Source organism: Synchiropus splendidus, chromosome 8, assembly GCF_027744825.2.
Source record: "Synchiropus splendidus isolate RoL2022-P1 chromosome 8, RoL_Sspl_1.0, whole genome shotgun sequence".
Classification (NCBI taxonomy): Eukaryota; Metazoa; Chordata; class Actinopteri; order Syngnathiformes; family Callionymidae; genus Synchiropus; species Synchiropus splendidus.
In genome coordinates, this window is record NC_071341.1 from 14,492,139 (window position 1) to 14,510,706 (window position 18,568).

At 46.6% G+C, this 18,568-nt stretch overlaps 1 protein-coding gene across 6 annotated transcripts in view; it reads left to right on the top strand.

Moving 5' to 3' along the window:
* Nucleotides 1–13,738, top strand: part of robo1 (roundabout, axon guidance receptor, homolog 1 (Drosophila)) — a 244,898-nt gene extending 231,160 nt beyond the window's left edge. For 4 of the 6 annotated variants that reach the window (XM_053872777.1, XM_053872779.1, XM_053872778.1 and 1 more), the window contains 12 exons: nucleotides 223–249; nucleotides 1,632–1,674; nucleotides 2,932–3,086; nucleotides 5,356–5,739; nucleotides 6,138–6,254; nucleotides 7,425–7,569; nucleotides 7,817–8,056; nucleotides 8,156–8,658; nucleotides 8,728–8,889; nucleotides 11,366–11,632; nucleotides 11,956–12,143; nucleotides 12,610–13,737. In XM_053872777.1, coding sequence (XP_053728752.1) covers nucleotides 223–249; nucleotides 1,632–1,674; nucleotides 2,932–3,086; nucleotides 5,356–5,739; nucleotides 6,138–6,254; nucleotides 7,425–7,569; nucleotides 7,817–8,056; nucleotides 8,156–8,658; nucleotides 8,728–8,889; nucleotides 11,366–11,632; nucleotides 11,956–12,143; nucleotides 12,610–12,624 — 2,246 coding nt within the window. In that variant the 3' untranslated portion in view covers nucleotides 12,625–13,737. Of the gene's footprint in view, nucleotides 1–222; nucleotides 250–1,631; nucleotides 1,675–2,931; nucleotides 3,087–5,355; nucleotides 5,740–6,137; nucleotides 6,255–7,424; nucleotides 7,570–7,816; nucleotides 8,057–8,155; nucleotides 8,659–8,727; nucleotides 8,890–11,365; nucleotides 11,633–11,955; nucleotides 12,144–12,609 lie in introns of all 6 variants that reach the window. The other 2 variants (XM_053872783.1, XM_053872781.1) reach the window with 2 other exon arrangements.
* Nucleotides 13,739–18,568: the final 4,830 nt, after the last annotated feature.

Consider the following 18,568-nt stretch of genomic DNA (forward strand, 5'->3'; position numbering starts at 1 on the left):
TGTGGTGAGTGACCTCCTCCCAGCAGGTTGCTGACAGCCTCGCCTGGGATTTGAACCAGCAGCTGTAACAACACTCATTCTTCCCAGAGCAGGCAATCCAAAACGAATCAAAGATGTTGTTTCTTTACGTTACAGAAATGAGCTTTTACAGATGATGTTTAGGTGTGTTGACAATTTATTAAACTTTACTTTACTAAGATGTTCTCTCTGGTCTCCCAACAGTGCCGTCGTTCACCTTCACACCAACAGGTGAGTTTCTGTAGCCTCCATTTCCTTTTGTGGTCTTACGTGAATTTATTCTCTCAGGTTTGAGCAAACGTGTCAAGTACTTGATATGATGGACCCCGTCACTCAACAAACTTTTTCATGTCAGGCTCAGGGTCACCTCCATTACACCAAAAAACAAGCTGTGGAACCTGCTGGTCTATGTTTTAGTTAACAGACCAGTGCTGAATTTCATCAGCCGAAATATCAATATCGTAATATGAGTAATATATTATAATAAATAATAGTAATATGTAATAATAGTATAATATATAGTAATAGTAATAATAGTAATATGAACATAACCATAGCCACAGTTTTGCTCTTGAATCTGTTGAACATTTTAAACTTCAAAACTGAGCCCCCCTGTATCAGCCTAGTTTCTTGCTTAATGCTGGTCTCACTGTTCATCGTGGAGTTGTGTTTAAAAGCCCTGTTGAGCCAGAGTTGTGCTGCAAAGGTGAATGAGGAGGCAAGAGGAGAAACAATACCAGGTCTGTGCCTGATTGCGGTTACACCTGCTGATCCTGTCTGTGAGGCGGGTGCATCGTAATAGTGGCGCTGTTGTTTCTGTCTGCCTGCAGGCCCACAATCAGCTAGAATAATTTGATAATTGCATGTTATTCAGTTACTGGAACACAGCGACTTCTTCCCTGCCGACACGTTCACAAGTTCCTCAGTGAGTTGGAACTTCTGCCGCGTGTGTCAGGGAGCTGTGCAGAGCACAGGGTCAGGGAATTGACCACCTGGTAAATGCTCTACCTTTCCCCACCACTTCCACCTGCGGTCCTCTCAAGGAAGGAGCTGTAATTAAAGTTGGAGGTTTATCTCTCCTCCACACGCTGGCAGCTTAGAGCTCCTTGAAAGAGCCCAACTTGCAGCGTGCAGAGCTTCAAACACACTGAAGCCAAAACCAGGCGACCAAAGAGCTCAGCGTTTCTGCCCAGCTTAAGCTTCTTATATCCTTCTCTTGCTCCTGCAGACGTGTGTGTGTGTGTCGAAATTATTGGTGAAGTTGCGACAGAATTTGTATGATCAAGTTGGTGTTTATTTGCACAGTGCTTTCAGGAGTGGAGGGTGTCACGTCGAGAAACAGCAAACAGTTCAGTGACTGAAACAAGAACGCTGTGTTTGTGTCTCTGAATTCAGTGAAAAAAAATTAAAGCTGAGCATAAACAGTCTTGCTAGAAAGGTAGCCCTACTTCTCTCAACTCATGTGGTCCCCCAGAGACATGGCTACCTCACTTGAAAAGAAACAGTATGAGGTCATAATGTGGCTTCTCATTTTTACCCGTGTGACTGTTAGATCATTCATTACTGTATCAGACTTCAATCTTAAAACCTATTTTTTTGTCTTTTCTCTGCAGTGGCGTATCAGAGAGGAGGAGAAGGAGTGAGCAGTGCTGGAAGGTATTTAATCTCCTGAAGCTTCTTCACTCATGATAAAAAGGGTTGGGCAGATGCACTTCCCCGTGGCAAACACTAGAGGGCGCCGTATGACTTGCTAAAGCGAGGCAGCAGTGGGCGGGGTGAGTTTACTGTATTATGATAGTAACAGGAACAAAGACTCTCATAACCAGGGAGTCTGGTGAAGAGTCGCCTCCCACCAGCAGGCTGTGCCATCGCATCACTGTTCGCACGCGAATGCAGCTCGTGGCAACACATTTCTTATTGATGTGAGGCTCTCAACAAAGCAGGTCAAGGCTCGAAGAGCACTGCATGAACCTCCTTGCACTTATTTGTGGTGGCAACATTTGGCTAGTGGCTGGATGCAGACAGTCTTTCATGCCTACTCTTCACTGCCCTGAACGTTGTTGTGTATACATTTGTGTGCGCCAATAGACTCGCGCTGTCTGTTGTGCAGATGTATGACTGACTCTCTAAAGCAGCGCTTGCAAAGACAATTGGCCGTTCAGACAGTAACACGGCCGTGAGGGTGATCGAGGAGGACACTTGGCTCGGCAGAACAAATGTGTTCATTACCCCAAATGAATCCTAGAAATTAGTCATTTACGTGGGAACGGGAAAATGTAATTTGATGTTAATTCGCTGCCGCCGACTTGTTCTGCTGAGATTTGAACAATCAGGCGAGGCGCTGGTGAGGTCGCCCGCTGTGAACGGTGAAATCTGGGAGTGAGGGAGTAGAAGGTGGTGGTGGGGATGCTTCATCTCAGAGGACAGGAGTTTCGCCTCGTCCCTCGTGTGGGGCACATTCTCTGTAAATGACGGAGATCCCGCACGACGTTACGGAATCCGAATGTTTTTGGTTCACTGGCTGCTCAGGATGCACGTTTCACAACATCCGGAGTGAATTTATCTGGCTGTCTAATCCAGGCGGATTGCTAATGCTCACGAGGGCTCAGGGAAAGTGTCACGGGCTGTGGGCAAGTCAAGCACACACAATCTATTTAGCCCCCCCCTCTAATACGCTCCCCGGGCCTGCGTATGTGCGTGTTTGTGTCTTGTCTGTGGCCAAAAGGCAAAAAAGTACTAAAGCCGGATTTCCAGTTTTTCTTTTCTCTGCTGCTGGATGAGCAAATTCAGCCTAATCTTCTCTTTCAAATATGATCTCACTGTAGGCGGTTGAGTTCATTCACATAAATGTCACGACGTTGTTCTGCTCAGTCTTGTGCAAGCCGTAACCCTTTGGTGCGATTTGTGCTACAGGCCTGGTTTGCTGAACATGGGGGAGTCGGCCACGCAGCCCTGGCTAGCCGACACGTGGCCCAACTCCTGCTCCAACCACAACAACTGCAGCATCAACTGCTGCGCCGCCGGCAATGGCAACAGCGACAGCAACCTGGCGACCTACAGCCGCCCAGGTGAGTCCAGCTGACCCCGCAGAAATAACCCAGAAAATCAAAGACAGTGAGAAATGCAGGAAGCGGTGCATCCGCTGTGCAGGAGGAAGCAAAATCTGATATGTGGGTTAGTTCCCCGGAGAGTTTCCTGTGTACGTCTCCTTCTCCTGCAGAGGAACCTGGAGAAATATTAGGATTAAGAGCAGCCCTCGTGCTCGTGTATTTGATTTATCTGAGGTTATAGTGGAGCTGTTGCAGGCAGGAAATAAAAGGAGCGCACTGAGAGGGGCTTATGGCTCTACTCTGCTGCTAATCGAATTGCTCGGCTGATTTCCATACTGTTGTTATAGCTGGTAATGTAATTTCCTCTAAGTGCTCAGTTATTTAAGAAATGTGCCACGGGTGAGGAGGTCAAGACTGGACAGCGGTCGGCGTCCGAAACCTGAGGCGGCAAAGGAGTTGAGCAGAGAGGCGCCTGGCATATCAAGACGCTGGGAATCGATATCAACCTCCGCTGTATTCTGCTGTTTAAACCCGCAGACACACCTTCACTCTGTATATTGATGATATCTTGGATGATATTGTCCAGTACATCCATGTTGACATTCAGAGCCAGCCTTCTGACAGCAAGCACTTCTTCTACTTAAGCACCCGCACGCTGCATTCTGTTGGTCACTTCCATCAACTGAATGATTTGAGAATGATAAATTGTTATCAATTGTTATGTGAGAGCGATGGGACGTGATAAACTGAAAACAAAAAGGCGAGCTGTAAAGTTCTACTTGACATTTAGCAGTTGAGTGTTGTGTAATTTCTCTTTAACATTCTTTTTTGTATTTTCAACATAAACCTACTTCACTTCCAGACTTTCTGTTTCAAAATGATCGATTTATTGTCTTCAATATTGAAGTCAAGTTCATGCTCTACAGTACATGTATTGCCATAGATGTTGCCAAAATATGTGGTGACAATATTTTATTACAATATTTTGTCTCGAAGTGTAAAAAGGCAAGTAAAACAAGCAGCTTTTTCAACATTATTCCTCCTCTCGTATACGTGGTGCTCCTCAGACACTGATAAATCATTAGTTTCAGGAAAAAGATTTGGAGGCTGAGCAGTGACTCGACTTCAAAACTACCGGAAAGTTAGACCGCAGCGAAAGGCTCCGTGCTCTAAATTATGCACTTTGGGACTACGCCTTTAAGGGCAGCTCATAATTCCTACCCAGCTGCTGGTGCTAATATCCATCTAGACGTCCAATTGAGACCTTAAACCAATGACGATTAACTGAGCATTTTATGGGCTTCACGATTGTCAGGTGTTTTTCCTTCCTCCGTGCTAACAAGAGCAAGGTTGAGTTTTGAGTTGGAAGGGTGTGAGATTTCTAACAGCCCTCACTCCTTGCATGACACTGAGACGCATGCTTTGTGTGTGTGAGCTAAACTCTGCCAACATGAAGTGGATCACTGCCGAGGTGACGGAGCAAAGATCGTCTGTCTACGCTATAGGGGCGTCCACCTTTGAAGAACCGATTCCTTCCCACGCCGCCAATACCCGACACCAACGGCACAAGCCGGGCCGTGCCCATGGCCGCCAGTGTTTACCGCGAGGCTGGCTCTTAGATCTGCCCCAGGATTTGAATATTTTATGAGCCAGGGAAAATTGGATCTGTCAGTTGAGCCGTGCTTCTACCACACGCCCGATTCCAGGTCTTTGATACAGATGTGTCTCTGTGTCCCCCTCCATGAGCTCGCCCCGTCAGCGGGGGGAAGAACAAAGATGACACCTACGGCGAGTCATGGGTGGAACTGGAAAGTGCCTGTGGTGTATTACCACCTGTGTCATTCACCCAAATGACATCACAAAACCGAGGCTTTAATCTGGAATGGACTCTCTCACAGTATCGTCTCCAAATGATGTCACCCCTCCGTGTTTTCCATGTCGCACTGGGGCCATTGTTCTTTGATCCGATATGTGGTCCTGGTTTGAAGACATTTTTTGCGTGACTGCAACTCTTTATTTACAGAGGGAGTATGTAGTTTCTAATGTCGCACTGTGAAGTGAAAGCGCTGTCATTCTGGAAAAGGGTTTGATTTCTGTCAGTCTCAATGGTCTAAATGTCTCAAGTCTGTGGTGGAACTTTATCTAGGAAGTACTCCTTGCATTTATGACAATGACCCTGAATGGAGGTGGTCTTTAGCTGCTACTGTCCAAAAGTAGGTCAGGCGCCTGTAGACCGCAGAGTGAAGTGCCCTCGAGGCTGACTAAACCACCTCCTCATGTCCCCCAGCCGACTGCATCGCCAATTATAACAACCAGATGGAAAACAAGCAGACCAACCTGATGGTTCCGGAGTCCGGGATCTACGGTGACATAGACCTGTCCAACAAGATCAACGAGATGAAGACCTTCAACAGCCCCAACCTGAAGGACGGACGCTTTGTGGGACCCGGCGGTCAACCTACCCCGTACGCCACCACCCAGCTCATCCAGTCCTCCATCGTGGGCAACAACATGAACTCAGACAGGACAGGTGGCAGCGGAGGAGGACTGGGGGGAATGGGCGAGGTGAATGACAAACCATGCTGGAAGCCACCACCAGTGCCGCAGCAGAAGCAGGACATGAGCTCCCAGCTGCAGTACAATATCATGGAGCAGAACAAACTGAACAAGGGTGAGTGTGTGGACAGTCAGCAGACGTGGACATCACCAGCCTTCTCTTCTTCTCCAGTTTCCTCCTGTGTTCCTCGCTCCTCTCATGTGAGCCTTTACATCCATGCTCACCTCTCATTCCTGCTGCTTCTGTGGCGCTCAAGTGACCCGTCACCCTTCATGAGTGTTGTCTTTGCGCAAACCTCCGCGGGTGCTGCAGAGCTGAGGGTCCATCTAGTTTCATCGCTTTGACCAAAGTTACGATCACCTGTCGTGATGACTTTGAACCTCTCCTGCTGCATGGTCTCATCAAAGCACAAAGCCGCATGTTTGTTAACCGTCTGAACTGATCATTTGGAGACTTGAATTCAAGTTAAATCACAGTTGAAGGACACTTAACATTTCTTTTTGTAACGTCAGATCGCTATCGTGGCGGAGACACCCACATGCCGGCCACCATCCCGTACAATCACAGCCATGACAGCCACACTGGGGGATCGTACAACAGCTCCGACCGTGGCAGCAGTAGCACCTCAGGTAAAGAACGTCGCTGCCAAGCCAACAATGTGACGCCAAAAAAATCACTTGACTATGATAGTGCGTTGCTCCATGCCCAAAGTCAGAATGTGTTGTACTAAGTGGGATGAGAGCGACCATGTGGCGTCCTCCACTCTCCTCTCTGACCCAGCTGCTGTTGATAGACTGGATATTTGTGTCACTTTGGGGAGTTAAAGCACCTACACTTGGTGACACTACTACAATTTCTGGTGTGTTGTGTGCAGGTAAACACACAGGTTACAGTGACAAACCTTTTTAATTTTTTGAGATGAGCACACTCAGGTCAGGCTTTTGTTTACGGGACTCAATGTCATCCAAGAGAGGCATAAAGGAAATTGGTTTAAGGGATTCCAGTTATTGTGACGGCCATCTTTTTTTTTTTATCTTTTCTACCATTTAATTTCTGCTTTTGCCCTTGCTTTGCTCGCTTTTGTTAATGGGCTTTGCTTTAATTCCGGTAAGCAGGAGGCTAATTTCATCATGGCTTCCTTGTCCGCCGGTGGACAAGGACAAATGATAACACTTTGCAGACGGCATGCAACGCTGCCACCTTAATGCCACGTATCCATTCTGATATTGCAGTCCCAAGTTCAAGTCATTAAGCAGAAGCTGCTGGCGCTCGCTTGCCCTCACAGCCCGTTGGTCCGTGACTCGTAATAGTCGGATATAATCGGAGTCGTCCGTTACCGTTACTCTTGAAAAATACTCAAATGTAAAACCGCATTTGCAAGGTTATTTAATAATATTTAAGATGGTTTAATGAGGCGTTCAGGGTCTGGCATGAGCTTTTTCAGTTGTTAAATGTACTGAGAACGCGTCGCTAACAATGAGTCATCGGAAGTGTGTCATTTATTATGCAGAATATTTCTAATACTTGGTTCTTGTAACTCTGTGTGGACTTTGTCGGTGAACATTGGTACTTGCTTTTTGCCGTGTAGTTGCATTTATTTTATGAAAATGTATTATGAATAAAAATGTATTTAACTATTGTTTCTGTTCAACTGTACGTGTTTGTACACGTACTGTATGTCAGTCATCCTGTCACACATTAAAGATTTACTGCAGTGAACTCTGACCTTTTCACTATTATAAATTGACATGTTTTCTTTCACCTGACTGACAAGTGTTTGTGTTTTCATGTTCCAACAGGGAGTCAGGGTCAGAAGAAAGGCCTTCGCACTCCCAAACTACCAAAACAGAGCACAATGAACTGGGCTGACCTTCTGCCCCCTCCCCCTGTGAACCCACCCCCAACCAGGAATGCAGAAGAATACTCTTTATCAATGGAAGAAAGGTGGGCTACGTCCGCACACGCACACACTAACACTCGTGTATTTAAATACCAGTTCATTCTCCCTGCCTTCCTTTTGTCACATCTGTTCCATGCTCCCCCCCCCGAGGGGGTTCTATCTATTAGCGCACGGCTCGTGTCAGGCCTTGATGGAAAGATGGCATGAATATTTCGTGTGTTTTCCTCATGTCAGCGTTTGAAAACACTGAGTGATCCAGAGGTAACCAGGCGTGTTCCTCTGTGTTGGCAGCTGTGACCCCGACATGCAGTGCCCAGTGCCCCCCTCCCACATGTACCTGCAGCCCGACGAGCTGGAGGAGGAGGAGGAGATGGAGAGAGGACCGACACCACCCATCCGGGGGACGGCCTCCTCTCCAGCCGCCGTCTCTTACAGTCACCAGTCCACGGCGACGCTCACGCCCTCACCTCAGGAGGAGATGCAGCCCATGCTGGCGGAGAGTCACGACCGCAGCGACGGTCACGACCGCAGGTGCGAGCAGATCTAGCTCCTGTCATGTGGAAAATAAGAGCAAGAAAAAGTTCCACCATGGAGCCTGGCTTCTGTTTTAATGGTTTGAATCTGTTGCAGGCGCCACGGTGTGAGCCCCCCTCCCCCTCCACGCCCCCACTCCCCCTCGCACACCTACAGCTACATCTCAAGCCCCCTGGCTCTGGACACCGACGGCATGGAGGAGGAAGAGGAGGAGATTCTGGAGGAAGACGAGGAGGGGGACGACACGGACGCAGAGATGGCCAAGATGCACTATCATCACACCCACTCCCACACACACCCCCACCACCCACAGATGCACCCGCGCCGGTTGCTCCTGCGAGGGCTGGAGCAAACGCCGGCGTCCAGCATGGGGGACCTGGAGAGCTCGGTGACCGGGTCCATGATAAACGGCTGGGGCTCTGCCTCTGAGGAGGATAATGTCTCTTCGGGGAGGTCCAGCGCCGTCAGTTCCTCCGACGGATCCTTCTTCACCGATACCGACTTTGCTCAAGCTGTAGCCGCAGCCGCTGAGTACTCGGGTATCAGGGTGGCCAAGTATCCCAATGCACAACCGGGACAAGACGTCGGAGGAGCCCCACGTATGTTTCCGATCACCTGGTGTGCGAGTGAAACTAGACATCACCGCTAACACTGCTTGTTCCTTCCAGCACGCAAATACCAAATAAACACTTCAGGCCACCGCCCCGGCAGCCCGGTGTCCACGGACTCCAACATGAGCATGGCAGCGGTTCACCGGAGGCCCCCCAAGAAGCAGAAGCAGCATCTAGCTGGGCATGCGGGGAACCAGAGGCGCGACGTTTTTACCGAAGGTGAGTTGAGCGGACGGCCGTCACGCCAGCGTTCATGGTGTCTGCACCGACTTCCCTGACTGGACGGTAGCTTTGCTGCGAACAGAAGCTTGTGAGAAGACGCTTGTTAGATGAACAACAATAGCGAACTGAACAAGTTAGCAGATGGGCAGTTTGTGTCTGCAGACAGAAAAGTGTAATCTATTGTGACGTCGAGTCTGAAATGGAGTGTGTTGTGCCACCAGCCAGAGTTCTAATCATCATCTGCCGAGTCTTTATGCACACGCATGCTCGGCGTCGCTGCTAATCTGCAGCCGTGCTGAGCTGAGGTGGCTGGAGGCCAGGGCTGGAAGAGGAAGAGGAGGCTGTTGTCTCGGGGCTAACTCTGCCCAGTAGAGCAGTTGGGACAGAGATGTAGGGGCCATCCAGGTCTGTTAAGGGGTTCAGAACCCTGGTCAAACGCTGGAGCTCAGGAGCTAAACGTACGGGAGGGAAGCTGTAACCTCTTTAGCAGAGAGAGTGAGCAGCTTGAAGGTCTTCCTCTGGCTGCAGCGCTGTCGTGTGTGTGTGTGTATGTCGCTGCTGGCTCTCCTCCTCGTGTCAGGTGTCCTTGAGTGTTGGAAGCACTTGACAGGGAGATTTAATATCCAGCTCACTGGGAACCACAGCCGCTATATCACTGCAGAAATCCCACCCCCCTCTTGAACCATCCGCCTCCCCGCCATCATCCCTGCATCCTGGCTGCCTCCCCATCGCCGCCTCTCTCTCCCTCCGTCTCCTCCGTCTTTGTTTGAGCGGCGAGGGGCCAGACTGACAGCTCGGCGGCGAGAGCTCTATCCTTCACTCCTCCTGCTGATTACATTTGATCTGAATGGATTGTTTTTCATTTGGAGGTTATTGCCTCCTCCGTCTCCGGCTCTGCCCCACAACCCAAACACCGCGCGGTTGGAGGAGTGACGCTGAAGGAGGTGTAATGAAATTTTAAACGTGGTTAAGGAATAAAAACACTGCTCCATGTTTCCTCTACACACAAAGTGATGCGTCATCCAGGAACAGTGGATCCTACAGGAGCACCGTGCGAGAACATTTTTTTTTTTTTTTTTTTTGGAGGAATGTTACTAATGGGACAAGAAACAGATGTTGACACTTTAGTGATTCTTTCCACAGATCCTTAGAAGGATTCTTGTCTTTTTTGCTCACACTTGACAACAACAGAACACCCCCCTTTGCTGGAGGAAACTTGGGGGGGCTGTTGCTTTAGCTTTGGCAAGGGCTCTGATATTACGTTTAAAGTTATATATATAATAGATGGATAGATAGGAATGAATGGCTTGATGGAGGTCTGCGCTCGCTGAATGCTTTTTTAGATTCTTATTTTTTTCAAATTTCATTTTTTAAATTTAGAGAATGAGGTACTTAAACTGGGATACATTTTTTTCTGTCTTTTTTGAGTTATTTTTTGTCAAATTAATTGTACAAAAAAAAACTTTTGCTTTGTGCTTTTTCTGTAAAGAGAATCCTACAAATAGGGAAACTGCAGTTAGGACACGGTTTTGTTACCAAGTCAAGTGAGGCACCACAAATTCACTCTTGCACCCATAGTATTTCTGCATGTGGTCATGAAAAGGATGATGTAGATATGTCAGCCTTCAATTGTCCCATTCTACAGCCCTAACAACACTCCAGCCGTAACATTATGACCACTTGTCGTGGCCTCCAGCTCTGACTCGCACCGCTCCTCCTGTTTCCGGAGAACACCCGAGTTCTGTTCCCGTCCAACTCCCATCGCTCTCACCCTCACGTCTCTTCTGATCCATCTCTGCCTAATTAAGCACTAAAACCTCTGATTTACCTCCCTGGAGCGGCTCGTAGACACTTCTCAGGGCCGAACTCCGGTCTGGACGATATTTCCTCATAAATCTAACGGCTGCTCAGCTCCTCGCTTGTACCCAGCTATATATCTCTCAGACCGTGGCATTGATCGGCCCCTGGCTCGGCCTGGACTCTGGAGGCAAGAGAGATATTAAAAAAAAAAAAAAAAAAGCAGCAGACACCTCTCTGCTATATGGTATTGACTGGCCGCCTTTTGGTATTCAGAGGGAGTGGACGGAGGTGGAGGGTAATCAGAAAAGTGTAGTGCTGCTGCCGGAATCTGATGCAGCAAAGACATCACACGCCCCTTATCTTTTTGTGTGGGAGACCAAGTAAGGACAGTCAGGAAGAGTTTCAGAGGTTTTCTGGGGTCCAGTCTCACCGCAGTGGTTCAAGGGTTGCATTCAACAGTGGAACTTTTAAGTCCATGGAGCAGGGCTGGAGGCAGTTCCTGATATAAACCTGCTACAGGACGGGAAGGAACTGCGGCGTCAGGTACGAGGAAGTCGGCTGATCAGAGGATGAAAGTCCTGGAGCTCACAGAAACGTGTCTCCTTTCCCTAACTTTGATCGGATGCGCACAACTGTCAAACTCCTCCTGATCTGGGAATCTGTTCTCCTCTAGATCTTCCACCGCCACCCATCCCACCTCCAGCTGTGCTCAAGTCTCCAACGCACCCCTCCAAAGCGGGCCTTGAGGGCCGGGGCGTGATCTCCCCCAAAGCGGGCGAAGGCCGAGACAAGAGAGGCGGCAGCGGAGGCTACCGGCAGAGAGACGGCTCAGACACCAGAAACAGCTCCTCTGAGCGGAAAGACATGCAGGAGAGACAGAAGAACGCTCACAGTGCCAAAGGGAACAAACACGACGGCAGCAAGGCGCGCCAGCACGGAGGTGAGTCCAGAACTCCAGGTTCTCCTGTCGCCATGGCAACACCTCCACTCATCATGACCGCCATTCTACACTGACCTTGGTCAGCTCAAAAGATTTCTGCATCAGACCTGCATTCAAGGCAGTTTCCTTTGTAGACGCAGAACAGATTAAAAAAGAATAAAGAAATAAAAATCAGGGGTTGTCATGGCAACGCATGATTCAGTTGTCATCCTGGTTTCGTCCAGAGTGGGAGCCATGAATGAGGTTCTACTGAAGGCGCATCAGGACGCAAGGTCTTTGTTTCTAGTCCAGATTAGTCACAAGTTTGTCTCTCCGCGTTCCAGGTTCTGAAGACATCCCGCCCTACAGTCGACCACAGTTCCCAATAGTCAATAGTCCTCGTGACCCGAGCTCCTCCAGCTCCATGTCGTCCCGGGGCTCTGGAGGCCGGAGGAGAGGAGAAGGAGGCCGGAGGAATCCTGCAGACGCCGGCCTCAACGCCACGGGGGCCTTCGGAGATGAAGAGCTGGAGGTGAGCGCTGACTGACAGCTGCTGTCCTTGTGCTGTCCGTGTTTTTGACTTCACTCTGAAACACACTGAGCTGAAGTTACAAGCCAGAGAGCCAGCACGTCACCACTGCTCCACCGTTATCGTTCACTGTGAGATAGCTTTCAACCTCATTGCGGATTCAGTCAGGCGCAGTCTGTGAAGACTGACGTGAACCAGCTTTGACTCGGTGATGTACCATGAAACAGTGTCCTAATATTCAGAGGCCTCTAGATGTTGCTTGTGGCTTAGAAATGACATGGGGTGTCATCAAATTAGTTGTTCAAAACCAACTATTTTACAGCAGACAGCGCCACCTGGTGGCCTCTGAGAATCAGGACACTGTTTCATGAAACTTCATCGACCATCACTATCCATCATGAACGCTGGTGACTCATCTGCGACTGAAGTTCCCAAACGTCCGACTGATCCAACCTGTGTTCCGACCCAGATGGTGGAAAGCTGAAGAATGAAGAAGCGCAACCGTCCGGACTTGTCCTCGGAGGGTCGGACCGCCGGCGTCTCTCCTCCGGCTCAGTATTTCACCGTCATGTCGGCTGCTGTGTTTCTTCACATCCGGAGGACAAACGTTTGTTTCTAACTCATTTTCCACTCGTCCGTTTGGGTAACAGGAAAGTGATTCAAAAGCCGAATGCACACGCGGATATTTATGTTCGATTCCAAATGCAATATGGAGCAGACTTCTGCTCCTCATATTGACTTGACGAGCCCAAACAGTTACTGTATGAAAATAGAAAGAAAAAAAAAAAAAAAGAGCAGCGAGCAGAGTGGGGCGGTTGTAAATATACATGTACACATGATGTCTCTTGTTTAACCCGTCGTGGTCCCAGACTTGTCTTCCTTTCTTTTTCCTTTCAGCCGATTCTAATTTTATTAAGCCAGTAAATATAAATATTTTATCATTTCCACCATGTTGTAAAGTGATCTATTATTTAGCTCCGCCCCCTCCAGGAAGAAAGAAGTGCCACTTTTGGGATTTTTTTTTTTTTTTGTAATGCACTGTTCAGTTTTGTGTTGTTGTCAATGTTTGTTTTACTTTGGTTTTAAAAGCACAATCACTAAACTTTATTTTAAACCATTTTATCGATTAACCTTTTTGTCTTACTGGAGGAAAACAGGTCAGACAAAAGAGTCGGGTTCGCTCGACGATGTTGCTGTTTACGAAGGCTTTTGCTTGAAAGGAGACTGAGCTCCCGCCCCCTCAGGGTCCCGACGTCAGCGATGTGGTCGCCGCGGTGTCTTGCTGAAGTCGCGACACCTCAGCTACGCCGGAAACACGAACCAAGGTTCTGTCGTCTGCTCATGCACTTAAACGAATGTCACTCGCTCCGGGGACCCGAGGGGTCGGGACAGTTCCAGTCTCCTTTCACGACAAAATGAGGGGCGACCCGTCCCCCGTTTGTTTGGGTTCTGTTTCGTTTTGTAAAAGGAGCAAGGGTGCTGTTGTTAATTCATCGGACATCTGCAAACATTTGTTTCGTAAATGCAAAAACAGTGAAAAGAACTTGGAAAAAAAAGAATGAATAAAAAGTTCAAATTAAAAAAGGCTGCTTTTGTTTGTCTAAACATGGATTTGTCGAAGTTGTTGGTAACTCCACTGTGTCCTCGGCGAGTTCACGCTCGACGCCAGCCACTTCATAACACCCTCATTATTCTTTTCCACAGTCGACTCTATCCGCCTCCATCGCTCGCTCCTGCGTCACATGACGCGTCGACGGATGATTGAAGCGACTCGGTGGAGACGGCTGCCAATTAGACTGCAGCGAGCGGCGAGAGCGCCATCACTCACTCATTGCTGTCAGCTACTGAATATGCACGGGCTGTGTACGACAACACCTCCACCTGCAGGTGGGCTGTGTGTCAGGCGTGAACAAGTGATGGAGGGATGGAAGTCTTCCTCAGTTCGTAGAGACGCACACAGCCAGGGATCTCCTCCTGATATCTTATTGTTTAGTTTAGGTGTTTATTGTGTCACCGAAACAACTGTTGTAAGGTGCTACAGAGCTCATTTAGCATCCAGGTTTCACACAGACGGACAGGTTTGTGACGGCCGACCAAACATGGAATGGACGGAAGAGTCATCATCATGGCGGCGCAAAGTCCTGTCTATGTTTTTCCAACACATACACTCGACACTCATGAACAGATGAGTCAGCTAAAACGCGCCACAAGTTTGTCTTCTTTTTTTTTTTTTTTTTTTAGTTTTGCAGAACCTATAGTTGTTTTTTTTCCACATAAATAAAATCTCTTTTTTTTCTTTTTGACAAGTTAAATTTACACTTCTTTACAGTAGTTTTTATGGATTTATTTTCTGAACTCAACTTCAATATTGAATTTTTTTTATTTGCTTGTTTAGTCGCTCTATTACTGACGTTTTTTAACTTTAATTTGTTTTCCATCCACATTTTTTGCGACTATATATTTATGATGAATTTAACGTTTTTTTTTTTGGAGGAAAATGAAGATTCATAATGTTAAGTTTCATCATTTTTACTTTTCAAGTGGTGACTTTGTCTGACAAAGTTTGGTGATAAACCTTAAATGCCCAATAGAAATTCAATAAATAACTTTTAAAAATCAAAATGGCGGCCGAAAGAGACCAAGTGTTCCCTCTCTTTGTTCCCACTTGGCGTCGGCATCGTCCGAAGAGCGTCGGCGCTGATTTGGCATATTCATGACGGGGGCGACGACCTCCGCGGCTGGCGCTCCTGCCTAATATCTTTAATCACCTCGCAGGTCTCACACACACACACACACACACACACACCTGCACTCATTACTGTGATGGATGGGGGTCCAGGGGCTCTTCCAACTCTGGTCCTGCTCAGGGAGGTGAGCTCTCTCTCTTCTATTAGAGAGCACCTGAGGGACGAGCCGGAGAACGCTGTGTTTCCACTCTCATTATTTGATCTTGTTGTGTCGAGATGCTGAGTTGGTTGTTGACCACTGTTCAGATCTGATTCTAAACTGGAGAACAGTCTGTCTTCTGTTGATATGACAACAAAACTAATGTGCATTACTACTACTACCGTAGTATGCTTTGTGAAAAGAAAAAAGAGGTCAGAATTGAGTGTCCAAAAATAATTCAAAAATAAAAATTTGACATGAAAAAAAATGTTCACTGACAGCAGTTAAAGACCCACAAAAAAACCCAGAACAGCGAAAAAAGCTGTCAAAAAAGACTAAAGAAAGTCAACACTAAAAATGTCAACAAAAGGAACAAACGGCAAGTGCCCACTGACTCAAGACAAAATGGATGTTGATGGAAAAAAAAGATTCGGTGAAAAAGCTAAATTAAGTTAATCATGAAAAACGATGACCACAAAAAAAGTGAATTCATTTTCTTGGTTTTTTTAACCACTTCCAAAAATTTTGAGCATCGACCATGACAAAAAGTAACGTGATCATAGAAAAGGGAACAATAACCAAAGTTAAGTCTTTTTCTAGATAAAGGTGCACAGTGAAAATCAATGAATGGATAAAAAAAAGTAAAACAAAAAACAGCAAAAACAATAGTACAGACTCTAGAAAAAAAGATAAATAAGATTGTTAAAAAAGGTGAATAAAATCCCAACAACACAGGAATGGGTGGGAGTGGGATGGGAGTTGTCAGGAAAAAAAGATCATGTAAAATGAAATCAAAACAATAATGAATCATGATTAATGATATCATAAATAATATGTTATTAATAAAAAATATTTTAAAAAAGAAGCGAAAGAGAAAATGAAAAAAATAATGAAATCTGAAAACAAAGGTGTGAGGAAAAGGGATAGATACACAATCACGAAAAAAAAAAAAACATTTTGGCATCTACATCAAAAATCTGCGGGTGGAAGAAGTGTTTTGTTTTTCAGAAATGGTTGGTGAACTGCAAAAACGGAAATCCAACAGTTATGAAAAAAAGGAAAACAAAAGAAAAAAGAAAAAAAAAAAAAAAAAAGAAACTCATGTAAAGTGAACTAAACATACGTACCCAGAGCATTGACAGGCTGAAATAAAAAAAAGGAACACAGAAAATCTAGACAATAAATAATAATAATAATCTATAAATAAAACAATATTAAAAAATATAAATAACTGGAAGATGGAAACAAAAACAACCAAAAGACAATACCTGTGTTTCAGCACTTAGTAAATAAACATAAATAAACAGAGTATATACATTCAAAGTTGTCGGAAGAAGTCGGCACCACGCTAGCATTAGCATGCTACATCAAGCAGTTTAGGAAGAAGAGTGAGCTCCACGCTACTTACGAGCTAAACCCTCAACATTACCATGTGAAATCAGAGATTCTGATGAGGAGTGAACATCTTTGTTCATCGCGTCCTGATCCACAAACAGCTTCATTAACCTCTGAAGTCGACAGCTGGGAGCCGTCTCACAGCTTCGTCTCGCTCTCGCAGGTGTTTTCCTCGCCAAACCTCTCGGCGAGCGTTAGCGACGCAGCTGCAGGTCAAACAGCGACACTTCAGACCCTCAATCGAGGCTCATTTTCAGTAATGATGCCGTGTTGTTTGACAAAGTTATTTTTAATCAAGCAACCGAAGAGTCCGGCCAAAACCGCCACGTCCTGACGTCGACAACACTCCAAGCCATCAATGCAGCGGCCGCATTGAGCCTCAACATGACGACCAAGACGCAAAGTCAGTCCAACTCATTTGATCCAACCAAATTTGCCAAATACTGTAATACACACAGAAACAAGTAGCATCACATATAACAAAAACTAATGACGGAAGGAAACTAAGATTCTTTATCAACGTACTGAACGCAGCCTCAGATATCTTAAACAAAACAATGGACCACAAACACAACGCAACACAACAGCGATCTGTAAAAATATTTCGGTCAAGTCAGTCTCAAAAAATACATAAATAAAACAAAAAAATAAATAAATAAATTAAAAAAATCAATATAACATCACTGTAAACAAAAAATAAATACATAAATATGATAAACTTGATTTTAAACAGCAAAAAAAATAACCCAAATAAAAGACAAACTGCTGACCCAAAAATGATACTATTAGAAAAAACAGGCATTACGTACAAAAATCTAACCTTTAAACGTATGAGAAGTATAAAAAATATGTATAAAAATAACACTTATTCACAGAAGGGAAAAACAATGAAAATGGAAGGAAGATTCAACCAAAATAGAATAAATTATGACGAATAAAGAATCAGTCGTGGACAAATATGAAGAGAAAAAAAAGGCATACACAGAAAGAATGACAGGAAAAGCTAAAAGGAAAAGGTTGGTCTTCTTCTTCTTCCGCCAATATTCCGGAACCAGGTCGCGGAGGCAGCAGTGTGAGCAGGGATGCCCATCCTTCACTGTCCCCACACACCTCCTCCAGCTCCTGTGGGCTCCTGAATGCTATGGCTCGACATCGTAGAGAGAAAAAACTTGAATCAGGGCATGAAACGGACTCAACAGGACGCCAATGTTTCCGCCTCACAGTAACAGCTCCGCTGCAGTCCAACTTCTGGGCTCCGCCCCCTGCTAATGAAGACGGATCAATCCTCTCCGCTCGCTGACAACTTCGACGTCTCCAGGTTGAGCTGCGGCGTTTAAACGTAGCTGATCGCTGGAGGAGCGCGAGGCGGAGACGAGGGTGGGGGGGAGCAACCGGACGCAGACAGAGACAAAGAGAAGGGACACGGCAGAAGAGAAAGATCACAAACTGGGAGGGACGCCGTGAAAAGGGCAAGACATTTGTCACCCGTTCCAACAGGAGCATAAGAAGAAAGAACAATACCATTAATCTCCTGACATTTCAATATTGTATTAACCTTTCTCTGGGAATTCGCCGCGCTCATTAGTCTTTTTTGAGGGGGAGAACAATAATAATCGATCGGATACACGATCGAGAAATACGCCGCCGAGCCAGTCATGTGTCGTCCGACCCGAGCAGCGGCTTCACTTCACCCACTCTAGCAGAGGTTTTCAATAGAAATGCAGGCTTTGTGGTGAACTAGACGTGGAGCGGCAAAGTTCCTACAAACAACAGCTTCAAAAATGCACACAGGTCTGAAGGCCACACACGCCGTCTCACGCCGCCTTCGGTCTGTCAGCAGCTGGTCAACAACCCCACACAGAGGACCAGAACTGCTCCTGACACCTCCATCTCAGCGGATCCATCATCGCCGGAGCTCGACTCCCCCGCGCCGCCCATTATGAGCCCTGATCCAGCAGCACCAGACTTGGGTCCGTCAGCGGTGACTTTGGCTGTTTGTGTTATGAAAACATGAGTGTTGGTGGAGTCTCTGTTGACACTGGGAGTTCAAGGGTTAATTCAATACCAGCATTGTGCAACCTTGACAAGGCACAGCGCCCCCAAGTGGTAGTTAGGTGATGAGGAAAATACTATCAGTGACTATTGTG